Source organism: Pinus tabuliformis, chromosome 2_2, assembly GCF_031772625.1.
Source record: "Pinus tabuliformis cultivar Carrire ecotype Pingquan chromosome 2_2, CPIR1, whole genome shotgun sequence".
Lineage (NCBI taxonomy): Eukaryota > Viridiplantae > Streptophyta > Pinopsida > Pinales > Pinaceae > Pinus > Pinus tabuliformis.
In genome coordinates, this window is record NC_142300.1 from 1,223,099,699 (window position 1) to 1,223,113,383 (window position 13,685).

The 13,685-nt window shown below is 38.6% G+C and overlaps 1 protein-coding gene across 1 annotated transcript; it reads right to left on the minus strand.

Moving 5' to 3' along the window:
* Window positions 1-1,171: 1,171 nt before the first annotated feature.
* Window positions 1,172-13,427, minus strand: LOC149197899 (protein neprosin-like). The gene is made up of 8 exons (XM_089408851.1): window positions 13,251-13,427; window positions 12,216-12,356; window positions 2,818-2,898; window positions 2,462-2,704; window positions 2,184-2,351; window positions 1,897-1,959; window positions 1,668-1,811; window positions 1,172-1,585 (listed from the first exon to the last, which is right to left on the minus strand). Exons 1-8 carry the CDS (start codon window positions 13,425-13,427, stop codon window positions 1,172-1,174), a joined length of 1,431 nt encoding a protein of 476 aa, XP_089264977.1.
* Between the last annotated feature and the right edge of the window lie 258 nt (window positions 13,428-13,685).

Below are 13,685 nucleotides of genomic sequence, written 5' to 3' on the forward strand. Positions count from 1 at the left end.
TTATGGGAGCGATTGAAGGTCTCCAGCCACTAGGAGACATGAATATCCGTGCGACTGAGAGCCTTATAGTCAAATTTTGATAGTGTTGTGCCAACGACTGTGTCTATAAGTCAATATTTTCTACATTCCTCGCACATCTTAGATGATTTAAATGTTTTAATGATGTTTCTTGTTCGTAACTCTTAATAGAATATTCTGATTGACTAAATCAACATGTCAAAATGAGTTTTGAAGTGTGAATTCCTTAATGAAGTGAGTAGTGGAGATAGTGCCACAAATTGTTTAAAAATAAGAGAAGATCGACCATTGTTGGTCGTGAACAATGCAAATCTTTGTGTAGAGAGAAGAGGGCGACCTCCTACTGAAAATAATTATGTAGAAGTCTAATTTCTAGAGATTTGAACACACATAAATAATATACTGAGACCAAAAAATAGTGAGATGCATGGAGAGGAACGTTTTCACTGAAAGTTGTAAAAGAGTTTGATCTACAGCCAAAGACAAAGTTTACTAAGTTTATTGCAGAAGTTATGCAGCATGTATGGAGCACATGAATCATAAATTGTTGGAGAACAATATAGTTTCATGGTCACGTCATTGATATTTGTGTTTGTAGAAATTATTTGTTGTTGTAACCTATGTGAGAATGTTGTCATGATTTATTGCATGGTTTTGAGTTTATATGTTCAATGTGTTGGATTTGAAGAGGTTTTATTGTTGATTGATTGTCAATACTTGAGTTTGTTTGATTGTTTGAGTCAGTGCTTAAGAATTGGTTTGATGAGTTGATGTCCATGAATTAATTGAAATAGTGTTAGATATATTCTAGTATACGTAACCCATGTATTGATTATTTTAATGCAGAGGTTATTACTGTTTTGTCAAGGAGTCCAATTTGAAACATTTTGAAATCAGGCCCTGCCTGATCAACTAATAATCGAGATAATTTGGTGAAAAAGGAAAGGATGTTCCTTGGGAATAATGCTTAAAACGCACTCTCTTTTGTAATGCTTAAAACGCCCAAGTTCTAAACTAAATAAATAAATTTATATATAATATTTTATTATATAAAATGTTTGGATCAACACATACAGGCATCAACGATCAATGTGATTGTTGTTATTTCTGGATATCTAAACCTACGCCAACATATAGATATATTAAACAAAGATCATGCAACACAACGAGGATTAAGATCACCGCCTCCTGGGCCTCCATAGAATACTGTTTTACCCCAGTTTGGACCTACGAATTCCACGTAATACACTTGATAACAATAAGGTTTAGTTCGCCACGATTCCAGTTCAGGGGATTGAATTAGTTGCCCGTCAGAGCCATACAGTGCTATCTTCTTGAAATATGCGGCATAACCAATACCACTCACAGGAAAGCGACCGCTTCCCATGCCTGTCCTAGTGTAGGCCGAACCCGCAGATCTTGGCGCATAAGCAACTTCGCCTCCAACGTCCAATTGGGTAGCGGCAGAACCAAGAGAAAGGGCACCGAACAACGAGGCCGGCCAATAACCTATACGGTTATTCGCAATATATAAAGACCATGCAACGCCTGCATTTTCTATCACTTCCTGTGCATTTCAATTATAATATTTTCTTAGCTTATTCAAAACTTTGCCATCATACCAATATACAAAAATAGACATTTTTTACCTTCTGCACAGATATTCTCAGATCAACCTGATTCCCTCCAAATTCTGATGCCGGCAACACGATTGCACCGGGACGGGCGATATAGTGTAATGACACATATCCGGGACATTCTTCGTTATAGCAACCGTTTACGTAGCTGTCGGACTGCATCAAGGCACGCACTTATCAACTATGTGCATCGTGAAGGAATTTTTAATACACCAACCAAACTTCAAAACTCTGAAATTACCGTCCAATAAACAAAGAGCCTTGGTTCGGTAGGTTCCGTATCACGATATTTAGATGGATACACCTGCAATAGACATCTAAGAATGGATTATTACTCGATAGTATATAATTTAATGGTTATTCGCTTTCACACTGTATTATTTTTTTCTTCATTAGAAGAAATCGCCTAAAGTCTACATAATCTGGTCTCGGATTGAAGCACAAATTTGTGGAAACCAAACTTCCCCTTCAACACAACCCTAGTATTTGCTGTTTGAATGAGGAGTTTTCGATTTCTTATCCACTTACCATCCATCCAACCTCTATAGTCTCTCGTCTGTCTCCATTTTTGTTAGCGAACCAAATTTGGCCTATACTTAAAAAAGCATCGCTAGCAACGGTTGGACGCCATATATTCATGAGAGCAGACACTGTACCGCATGGGTTCTGTTGGGTTTTGAATCGCACAGTAGCATACTGTTAACAACAGTAATACATAGAACATGAGAATCATGTACTCGAAAGAGAATATTATAGAAAACATAGATCGCATCACATGGATTTTCGATAAACCTCAATATTAGTACCTCATGCACAGCGCCATCCTGGCTAGGATCGACATTAGGTATGACGTTGTAACTTCTTCCCCTGCTTAAAAATTGGCTCACAGAGCCCGCTCTTTCCACTTCTTCACGTCTGATTTCAGGGAGGGCTACTGTGTCCTCTGGACACTCATCCTTAAGGAAAAACTCTGAAATATTTACGTGGGCAGAGTCAGTGTTGGAAATATTTAGCGGCGAGGACTTTAGTTTCGGCGGTTTCTCCAAGCCCTTTTCATGACGCACAAACAAACAGAAGCGCATGTCAACACTTTTTAGGAATTTTATTTTTGTAATGTCTTCAGAGTGTAAGATTTTAGGTTGAAAACATTATGCTGCAATACCCGCGTGAAATTATCAGGTGCGTGCTTGACAGATATTTGGTCTCTGAACTTTACGCAAAGGATGCTTTCTCCCAACTTATTCTGCGTATTAAACGAAAGCAAAGAATGAGAAAAAAATGACTGGCCTTTGCTTTTTGAAAAAAATTGTAATGGGATTTGATATGACCTGATATTTGTACGCTGCAGGAGGATTAACGAAATTTATGTATTCATCGATACTCATTTGGCGCACGTCAACGGCAGACGTGAGAAGAGCAAGAAACAAAAGCAGACTCCCTAAAGGGAAAAACAACGAGATCGATAACAAATTCATGGAAAGGAGGATTAATGAAATTTATGTATTCATCGATACTCATTTGGCGCACGTCAACGGCAGACGTTAGAAGAGCAAGAAACAAAAGCAGACTCCCTAAAGGGAAAAACAACGAGATCGATAACAAATTCATGGAAAGGAGGATTAATGAAATTTATGTATTCATCGATACTCATTTGGCGCACGTCAACGGCAGACGTTAGAAGAGCAAGAAACAAAAGCAGACTCCCTAAAGGGAAAAACAACCAGATCGATAACAAATACATGGAAAGGCAACCTGAACCAAAGCGAAAGCCAAGGCTCTTCCAGATATTTAGTGATAAAGAAGTCCATATATATAGTGAGATTAGTTCGGTGTGGCGTGCTTTTTTGGGGATGAATTATCGTACTTTTACTTAAATTAGAAGATCATTAAGAGTTATGACGTATGCTTGTCACAAAAAACTGAAACTGTTATTGCATTCCATGTAGAAGAGGTGTATCCCTATTCTAGACCTAATACTTACTTCTCGGATTATCGCTCTGCCTGGCTGCGGTCGTGGCACACACAGAGAAGGCTACGCGAATTAGTTTTAATTGCAGTAGTGAGTGCCTACGTATTGAACTCAGTTGCCTAGTCTTTGTCTTCTTGTCGTGGGGGACTTCTTTTGTTGCTTAGGCGCGACTTTGTTCTTCCCCTACCGTTGTGGTCTCCATTTTTAGGCTTAGTGGAAAGAAGCGGGATTCAATTTTAAAGGGGATCAACACTCACTGATAGTCTCAATGAAGCTGGCATGGTTTGAGTCACAAAGGCAATGCCCTAGGTGCCCCTTTGGTATTCAAATTGTTTTTATTTTTAATTGTCTCATTATCTTGAGACAACAGGGTCACCATTGTTAAGGAGTAAGAGAGCGAGGATATTCTGATCACATCTAGTCAAACCGGTCTTAAGTTGAGATTGAGGACCAGGAAGCAGCCCGTTCCTACCAGATGGAAACTACTTGCACCTAAGATTATATTAATTAATTGGAATGACATGTCGATAGAGAAAGGCAATCTTTCTCAAATCCCAAATTCATTGATGAAGTTTTACATTGGTTCCCTGATCCGGGACATACCAGCAGGTGTAGAAGACAATACGTTCACTCAGTCACCTTACACTAGAAGTTTAAAACCTTATTGCTGCATGTTCTAAAGGAAAAACATGATGATATAAATGAAATCATTTCATTTCTCAATGACTTGCAAAGAAATCAATAGAAGATGCAACCAAATATAGAACATGTGAATGCTGGCTTGGCTCACATAGAGAAGCACATGTAGTGCATATTCAAGTTGTCGATACCTCTGGATTCCACGTCAAAGAACCTTGGTCTTGTAACTTCTTCCAACTCCTAGATGAATAGTAATTATGTTATGATTTTGACACATGTAGTGCATATTCAAGTTGTCGATACCTCTGGATTCCACGTCAAAGAACCTTGGTCTTGTAACTTCTTCGAACTCCTAGATGAATAGTAATTATGTTATGATTTTGATGGTTTTCTAATTGCTCAATCATCTTTTGTTTGGGATATCATTGCCTTTTCTGTCCACTGTAAATGTTTTGGTTAATCATCTATTGATTAGTAAGAATGAGGATGGTATAATTTTGAAAAGATATAGACAATAATTAAGTTTTTGACTTGATAGAAAACTTCTAACTTAAAAAATATAGTATTATTATTCAAAACAATATTACTATTTATATTACACAATTTTAATTAAAATAATTATAATATTATTATAATAATTTTATTAAATATTAGTTTAGTATTTTTAAAAATATCTTTATAATATTACTAATGAATATTAGGAGTGATACTTTTAATAATAATATCTATTATTAAAACTAATAAACCTAAAATATTATTATAATGATATTTATTATTAATAATGTTTTTTTTAAGATTAGGTAGATCTTCTTTTTCTATTTATATAAACAAAGTGAAACCACATATAGTTAGTAGGTGGCCTCAACTTGCCCAGTGGGAAACCAAGTCTTTTGGCCACCGATGCATATTGTAAGCCATCTAAAAGCTATAAGTTATCAGTCTTTCTGCCCAATGGGCAATATATACATAACTATTTGTGAACCAGTCTGTAGTCTTAGATACCATAAGAATGCATGTAAAAGAAAGCTAGACACTAAAAAACAAAAAAACCTGAACTTGTTGGAAATTTCTGGTAATTTCAAACAAATATTGAACAGAGGAAATACTCTGTTTCTGCCACAGGATCTTTTGCACAGGGAAGCTTAAAAAAATTTCTAAGAAAAACAGATCTTTTGCACAGGGAAGCTTAAAAAAATTTCTGAGCAAAGCAGAGTTTCTCAGCCAAAATAAACTTGTATTAATTTATAAACTGTCTGGTACAATTTTCTTCCTCTCACTCAGAGGGATTCACGAAAAACAAAATACTCTGTCTCTCTTTTACAAATGATTTTTACACTGCTATGTAAAATCTTCATTCACATTTTACTGCTGTAAAAAAGGACTTTTACATTTACTGCTGTAGAATAAAAATTCTTACATTGATTTACTGCTGTAAAAGAAATCCTTCATATTCACCCCTGTGTAAAATTTTCATTACATTCAAGCGGCTAATCATTCACATTACATATTCAATAAAAAAAAAAATTACATTTTCTCTACTGGGCCACACCATACATTTCATTTCAATTCATTTCAATGCATATGCTCCACAATTTTATTCGCACTGTTGTGCGTTGGATTTCTTGTTGTTTTATTTGCTGCTGCGAGCCCTCTTTTCATCCCCTGTTACAATACACGAAAAAAAACACACAAATGAAAACATATACCAAAACATAAGGATTTTTAAATGTTCGTTGACTTGCCCATACCTATTTTAAATTCCCCATACTTCCGTGCAAACAAAAATTAAAACATTTACCAACGACTATGACAGTGCATTAAAGTTAAAACCGTTCGGTAAAACCAAAAAGGTTCATGCAAGTTGAAGAAGATCCTGGTCCATTGACTTGATCGGATGCATTTCGCAAGCTAAAGCCACACAACTTAATCGAAGTTTAATGTCCGGGGAATTGGTGGTTTCGGAGTTGTACACTGGACGCGTGTCAATTGGTCGGGGTGTTCGGAGCCCTTCTTACAGATACCGCTTTTGCCAATAGGTGGTGCGGGGAAGTCTGGGTGGTTTTGCCAAAACAACGCTGCAATAAATGTGCGGTTGAAATTAATATTTCAACACTCCCCTTTAATTTCAACTGCTAGGTTATCAGTCATACCCAGACATTTCCTCAAAAATTCAAAGCTTTTCTGGTCCAATGGCTTTGTCAAAATGTCTGCAACTTGTTCCTGAGTCCTGCAATGTTGTAGAACAATTTCTCCATTGCTCACCAATTCTCTGATGTAGTGAAACCTTGTGTCGATGTGTTTCGTTCTCTTATGAAACACCAAATTCTTGGATAATGCAATAGCTGAGCTATTGTCACAAAAAATCACTGTTGATTTTGCCTGCTCTTGGCCTAAGCTCCTTAACATTCTTCTCATCCAAACTGCTTGACATGCTGCTGCTGTAGCTGCCACATATTCTGCCTCTGCTGTAGACAATGCTACAATGGACTGCTTCTTAGAAGCCCATGAAATGGCTCCTGAACCCATGTGAAAAACATAACCGGAAGTGCTTTTCTGATCATCTACACTTCCAGCCCAATCACTATCAGTGTATCCAACCAAATCTGAACATTCTGAAGTAGTATATAAAATCCCAAATCTTTTAGTACCTTTGACATACCTCAGAATCCTTTTTGCTGCCTACCAATGTGCTTCCTTTGGCCTCTCCATGAATCTGGAAATTAAACTAACAGCAAACATTATGTCAGGCCTAGTTGCAGTCAAATACATTAGGCTACCAACTATACTCTTGTACAAACTACGATCAAAGTCCTTGCTGCTGTCCTCTTTTCTGAGTTTTGATCCCATTATTGTGGGAGTGATTGCTGCCTTGCACTCTTGCATATGGAATCTTTCCAACACTTCATTTACATATTTTGCCTGTGAGATAAAAATTCCATTTTCATTTTGATCTACTTCTATTCCTAAGAAGTATCTCAGCAAACCCATGTCAGTCATTTCAAATTCTTCTTTCATGACTGTTTTGAACTGTTCAATGAGGTAGTCATCATTACCTGTAAAAATCACATCATCAACATATAACACAACAATTAGCAATTTACCATCCTTTTCTTTGACGTAGATAGTGGGTTTTCCCTCACATTTGTCAAATCCATTCTCTAGTAGATAGGAATCTATCCTACTGTACCATGCTCTTGGCGCTTGCTTCAACCCATAAAGAGCTTTCTTCAATCTGCATACTTTGTGTTCTTGGGCTTTCTTCTCATAGCCTAGAGGTTGCTCAACATAAACCTCTTCCATTAACACTCCATTCAGGAATGCTAACTTCACATCCATTTGGTAAACTTTCCACTTGTTTTGTGCTGCTATGGATAGCACTGCTCTCACGGTTTCCATTCTTGCAACCAGTGCGAAAGTCTCCTCATAGTCTCTCCCATACTGCTGCTTGTACCCTTTGACAACCAGCCTTGCCTTGTGTCTTTCTATCTTACCTTTAGCATTGCACTTGGTCTTGTAGACCCATTTGACTCCAATAACTTCTTTACTTTTTGGTAGCTCAATCAAATCCCATGTCTTGTTTATTTCTATGGCATTGATCTCCTCATCCATAGCTTCTATCCATTTCATATCCTTAATTGCATCTTCGAAATGAATAGGGTCATCAACATGACAATACAAGGCAAACAAAGAATTCATTCCTTCATCATAAATGTCACTTAAATTTCTGAACTTCTTACCTCTTTCATTTGGTGTGCAAGTGCTTGAAGATGCACTTGAATTTCCTCCTTGTGGTGTACTTGGAGAAGCACTTTCATTTATCCTCAAGGGTGTTCCTTGCTGTCCTTGCGTTGGCGCTGTTGTTTGGGGATGTATTTCAGCCACCTCCTCATCATTTTCATCATGAGACAAACAGTTTTTAACATTCACTGTTTTCTCTATGCTTCCATCCCAAGCTTCCTCCTCAATGAACTGAACATCTTTGCTGACAAAAAACTTCTTGGTGGATGGGATATACAACCTGTAAGCTTTGGATTCCTCACTGTATCCAATGAAAATACATTTCTCCCCTTTGCTGTCCAACTTCTTCCTTAGCTGATCTGGAATGTGTACATAAGCCACACATCCAAAGAATTTCATGTGGGTGACTCCTTGCCTTCTCCCACTCCATGCTTCTTTTGGCACTTTGTTCATCACAGCTTTTGTAGGACACCTATTCAAAATATATACTGCACAATCTACAGCTTCAGCCCAATAATCATTTGGCAAATGCTTTGCCTTCAACATGCTCCTTGCCATATCCATGATGGTCCTGTTCTTCCTTTCAGCAACTCCATTTTGCTGCGGGGTGTACCTAGCTGTAAACTGTTTGTGTATTCCATTTTCTCTACAAAACCGTAGGAATTCCTTGGAGATGTACTCACCTCCTCTATCAGTTCTCAAAACTTTGATATGCAGCCCACTTTGGTTTTCTACAAGTGCTTTGAAATTCCAGAATTTTTCAAACACTTCACTTTTGTTCTTAAGGAAATAGACCCAAGTTTTTCTTGTAAAATCATCAATGAATGTTAGAAAATATTGGCTGCCTGCTAGTGATGGGGTTTGCATTGGTCCACATAAATATGAGTGGATAATATCTAAGGGTGCCTTTGCCCTTATGCTTTTCCCTGATGGAAAACTTTCTCTGTGTTGTTTACCCAATATGCAACCTTCACAAAGGCTGTCTAGTTTCTCTATCAATGGTAATCCTCTTACCATTCCTTTCCTGCTCAACAATTTAAGACCTCCAAAGTTGAGATGCCCAAATCTCAAGCGCCACAACCAATTTTCATCCTTTGGTACGCTTTGGAAAGCCTCTTGGGTAACTGCTGCAATTACTTATTTGTTTTTCAACTCTGCCCTTATTCTGAGGGGGAACATCCTGTTCCTCGTCATCTTCACTTCAGCAATACATCTTTTGCTAGGTGCTCTATCCATGATGGTGCATACATCATTCTCAAAGAAAACATTGTACCCCTTTTGAACAAGCTGTCCAATACTCAAGAGGTTACATCTCATTCCAGGAACATAGTAGACATCTGCTATGGTTTTCTTCTCACCTTTCTTTGTAAATATTTTTACCTCTCCTTTTCCCATAACAGAAATTTTGCTATCAGTTCCTAGTGTGACTTCTGATTTCACATTTTTATCTAGGGCAGAAAACAGGGCTAAGTTTCTTGTCATATGGTTGCTGCAACCTGAGTCTAAAAACCATATGTCTTCACTGTTTGTTTCAGCCATGTTACAAGCTAACAACACATTATCTTGACTGATGTTTTTTCTAGTGACATTTGAATTTGGTTTATTACTCATATCATGTTGCTTCTTCCTACATTCATTTGCATAATGCCCATATTTTTTACAATAATAACATTGGACATTGGATTTTTCATACCCTTGTCCTTGAGCATGATGTTTTCCTCTTTGTTGGTTGCTGCCTTGGCCTTGGTTCTGATTTGGATTGCTGCCTCTTCCTTGAGCATTTGCTGGGCTATTCCTTCCACCTCTGTTTTGGCTTCTGCCTCTTCCTCTCTTGTTTCCTCTGCCTTGACCTCTTCCTCTTCCAAAAGACATCTGGGTCTTGAAGGCTTGCTCTAGAGATGAGTTTTCATTTCTACTCAACCTCTGCTCATGTGTTATCAGTGATGCATGTAGCTCATCAACTGAAAAGTTTGAGAGATCCTTTGTCTCTTCTATGGTGGTGACAATCACATGGAACCTTGAGGGTAGGACTCTCAATATTTTCTCCACAATCCTCCTTTCTTCAAGAGTCTCTCCATGAGTCCTTATCCGTGTGACCAAACCAATTACATGTGTGAAGAATGAGTCAATATTGTCTAACTCCTTCATGCACAGATTCTCAAAATCTTTCCTCAGCAATTGTAGTTTTGTTGTCTTCACTTTCTCCATGCCTTGATAGGCTGTCTTGAGGGTTTGCCATGCTTCTTTGGATGTCTTAGCTACTGCTATCCTTGGAAACACACTCTGGTCCATTGCTTGATACAAAAACACAAGGGATTTTGAATCCTTATTCCTATTTCTCTTCAACAGATCCTTCTCTCCCTGAGTTAAGCTGTTAAATTGATTTTCATCTGCTGGTTCTTCAAACCCATATTCAACAAGTTCCCATAGATCTTGTGAGACAAACAGGGCTCTCATGGTTATTTCCCAGTAGTCATAGTTTTTACCATTAAACAGTGGGAGCTGATTAAACATGCCCATGCTAATGCTTGTGCTAACCATTCCTTGCATTCTCAGCTATGCCTCTAAATCCTTGACTGTATATTTAAAAAAAAACTGACTGTTTCTTCAACAGTAACACAAAAACTGGTCTGAGAAATACCTGGATCCTTTTGCCTGAGACTTCACTTTGCTGGAGAGGATTTATTGATGCAACAAAAGGAACCTTCCTTCAGCTTCTTTACACCTTCAAAGAGCCTCGATCTGCTCCAATACCATGTTGGAAATTTCTGGTAATTTCAAACAAATATTGAATAGAGGAAATACTTTGTTTCTGCCACAGGATCTTTTGAACAGGGAAGCTTAAAAAAATTTCTGAGCAAAGAAGAGTTTCTCAGCCAAAATAAACTTGTATTAATTTATAAACTGTCTCATACAATTTTCTTCCTCTCACTCAGAGGGATTCACGAAAAACAAAATACTCTGTCTCTCTTTTACAAATGATTTTTACACTGTTGTGTAAAATCTTCATTCACATTTTACTGCTGTAAAAAAGGGCTTTTACATTTACTGCTGTAGAATAAAAATTCTTACATTGATTTACTGTTGTAAAAGAAATCCTTCACATTCACCCCTGTGTGAAATTTTCATTACATTCAAGTGGCTGATCATTCACATTACATATTCAATTAAAAAAAAATTACATTTGCTCTACTGCGCCACACCATACATTTCATTTCAATGCATTTCAATGCATATGCTCCACAATTTTATTCGCACTGCTGTGCGTTGGATTTCTTGTTGTTTTCTTTGCTTCCGCAAGCCCTCTTTTCATCCTCTGTTACAATACACGAAAAAAAAATACACAAATGAAAACATATACCAAAACATAAGGATTTTTCAATGTTCGTTGACTTTCCCATACCTATTTTAAATTCCCCATACTTCCGTGCAAACAAAAATTAAAACATTTACCAACGACTATGACAGTGCATTAAAGTTAAAACCGTTCGATAAAACCAAAAAGGTTCATGCAAGTTGAAGAAGATCCTGGTCCATTGACTTGATCGGACGCATTTCGCAAGCTAAATCCACACAACTTAATCGAAGTTTAATGTCTGGGGAATTAGTGGTTTCGGAGTTGTACACTGGACGCGTGTCAATTGGTCGGGGTGTTCGGAGCCCTTCTTACGGATACCGCTTTTGCCAATAGGTGGTGCGGGGAAGTCTGGGTGGTTTTGCCAAAACAATGCTGCAATAAATGTGCGGTTGAAATTAATATTTCAACAGGACTATCATTGTGCTCAGCTATTCTTTGAGGTCTTCCAGTTTTGACTCAACTGTCGCTAGATCTTCAGCTAAATCTCCAGGTGCTGGTGCATTTCGATAATGCATGGAATGTGTCGCTGGACATGATCCAGTCTAATGTCCTAATTGCAGAGCTGAAACTGGATAGTTTTCAGGTCCTTTTTGTAGTCTGGCATGTCTCTAATGATCAGAGTCATTCCCATGGACACCTGTTCCATTGATTTTCCTACCAATATTTTCATGAGCCAATACAAATGCAAGGTTTGTTTGAATTGGGATAGTCTCCCTCAAGTATTCCTTGGATTTGGAATGTATTCTTTCCATTCCTCCATTTCATCCTCGGAGTCCTCTTCCATAATTCGGTTCTCCATTTCTTATATAATTTTGTGGATCCCTGCATTTGTTCCTTCTTTAGATGCTTTCGTTACCTCCCTAATAGTCTCGTCCACAGGTAGTCTCCCTTTCCTCTGTTCTGAGGTTCCCGGGTCCTTTTGACGAGGACCAGATTTTCCTCGTCCTCTGCAGCCTCTTCCTCTGGCTGGACGTGGCATGTCACAGTTGTCTACTACCTTTCCACAATGATCACAGTTCAATGTCAGGATAATAAAACCATTACTAGTCCAAATGTCGATTGCCTCGTGGAGTTTTTGTTCTCCGTCCCTAACTCCCCTCTGCCTGCACTCTGTTGCTCCTAGGAATTCAGGTGAAACAGTGGTGGGCTTCACCTTCTCCCTGTTCAACCCATCCTGCCCCTCAGTCAGACCTATCATGGTCTCGATCACTCTCCACTATCCCTTCCTCCCGCATTGAGTTCCCTCATGCTAATCCATTCCCTGTTTGACCCCGATAAAAGCATGCAGAGGGAGATTCACGTTGAGGATCTCCTCCCTCCCCCTACCTTGCATGCCATCGCCACTCCCTACCCTCGCAATTCTACCACCTCTGCATTCTACCCAATCCTTGCTTAGCTTCCTGCCTAGCTACCCCTCCTAGGCTTGCTCTTCTTTGCTGCCATATCTCACCCTATCTACCTAGAAATTCGGCCTGAAGAACTTCGTCGGACCCTTAATCCTCCATTCCACCTGGATAAAATCCTCTCTGGCCTCTCTATCCTTTTCCTTGAACAAAATGCGCCACTTCTTATTAGCTTCTATGCCCTCAAGCCCAACCACTAGCGACGCAGAGCTAAAGGGCCACTCTTCCTCACTATTTCTGCTCTTTCTGCTCATCATAATCTCTCCCTGTGGTGTTTCCTTCCCGAAAGAGCACAATTATCTTCCCCCACTCGGCTTGCTGGGCTTTCCTTTACTAATTATAGAAATAAAACAGTTAGCGTACCTATGGTTTCTCTTCTTGCTTGCTGAATGCGAGTATGGCTGGTCCTCCGCTCTCATTCTCTCGCTGTCCTACAATCTATCCGTCCTCCCTTTCCTACACTCCCTTTCATACTTTGCCTTACCTACCTGCCATCCCATCCTCCTTACACAGCCATCCTTACCACCTCTTCTCTTACTTGTGTACCCAATGCCACTTCTCCCTTCTAACATCACTACAGGTATGCGGGATGTCAACACGCCCTGTGGTACAAGCGTGTGGGCAGTGGTAGGCAGTCCTCTCACCTCCTGGCCCCTGACATCCATTATTACATTGATTACCCACTCCGTGACCCCGATCGGTGGTTATTATTAATAATGTTATCACCTCATTAATCAACCTTTATTTCAAAAAATCAAAATTACTCAAGGGCGATATATTTGGATAGAAATGGATTAAGTCTCAATGCAATATTTTTTTTCCATAATCTTATACATTGTTATATAGTTAGATTGACAAAAATCCATGAAAATTTTCTGGGTGGTCTTTATTATGAATGTGAGTAATAATTATTGAGGTGATGG

Excerpts from the sequence above, each read along its gene's own strand:
- LOC149197899 (XM_089408851.1), bottom strand. The coding sequence starts at position 13,427 with ATGGATGTCAGGGGCCAGGAGGTGAGAGGACTGCCTACCACTGCCCAC. Across the intron at positions 2,899-12,215 it reads TGGACGAGACTATTAGGGAG|AATAAGTTGGGAGAAAGCAT; the intron begins GTAACGAAAGCA and ends TTTAATACGCAG. Across the intron at positions 2,352-2,461 it reads AGGATGGCGCTGTGCATGAG|TATGCTACTGTGCGATTCAA; the intron begins GTACTAATATTG and ends TGTTGTTAACAG.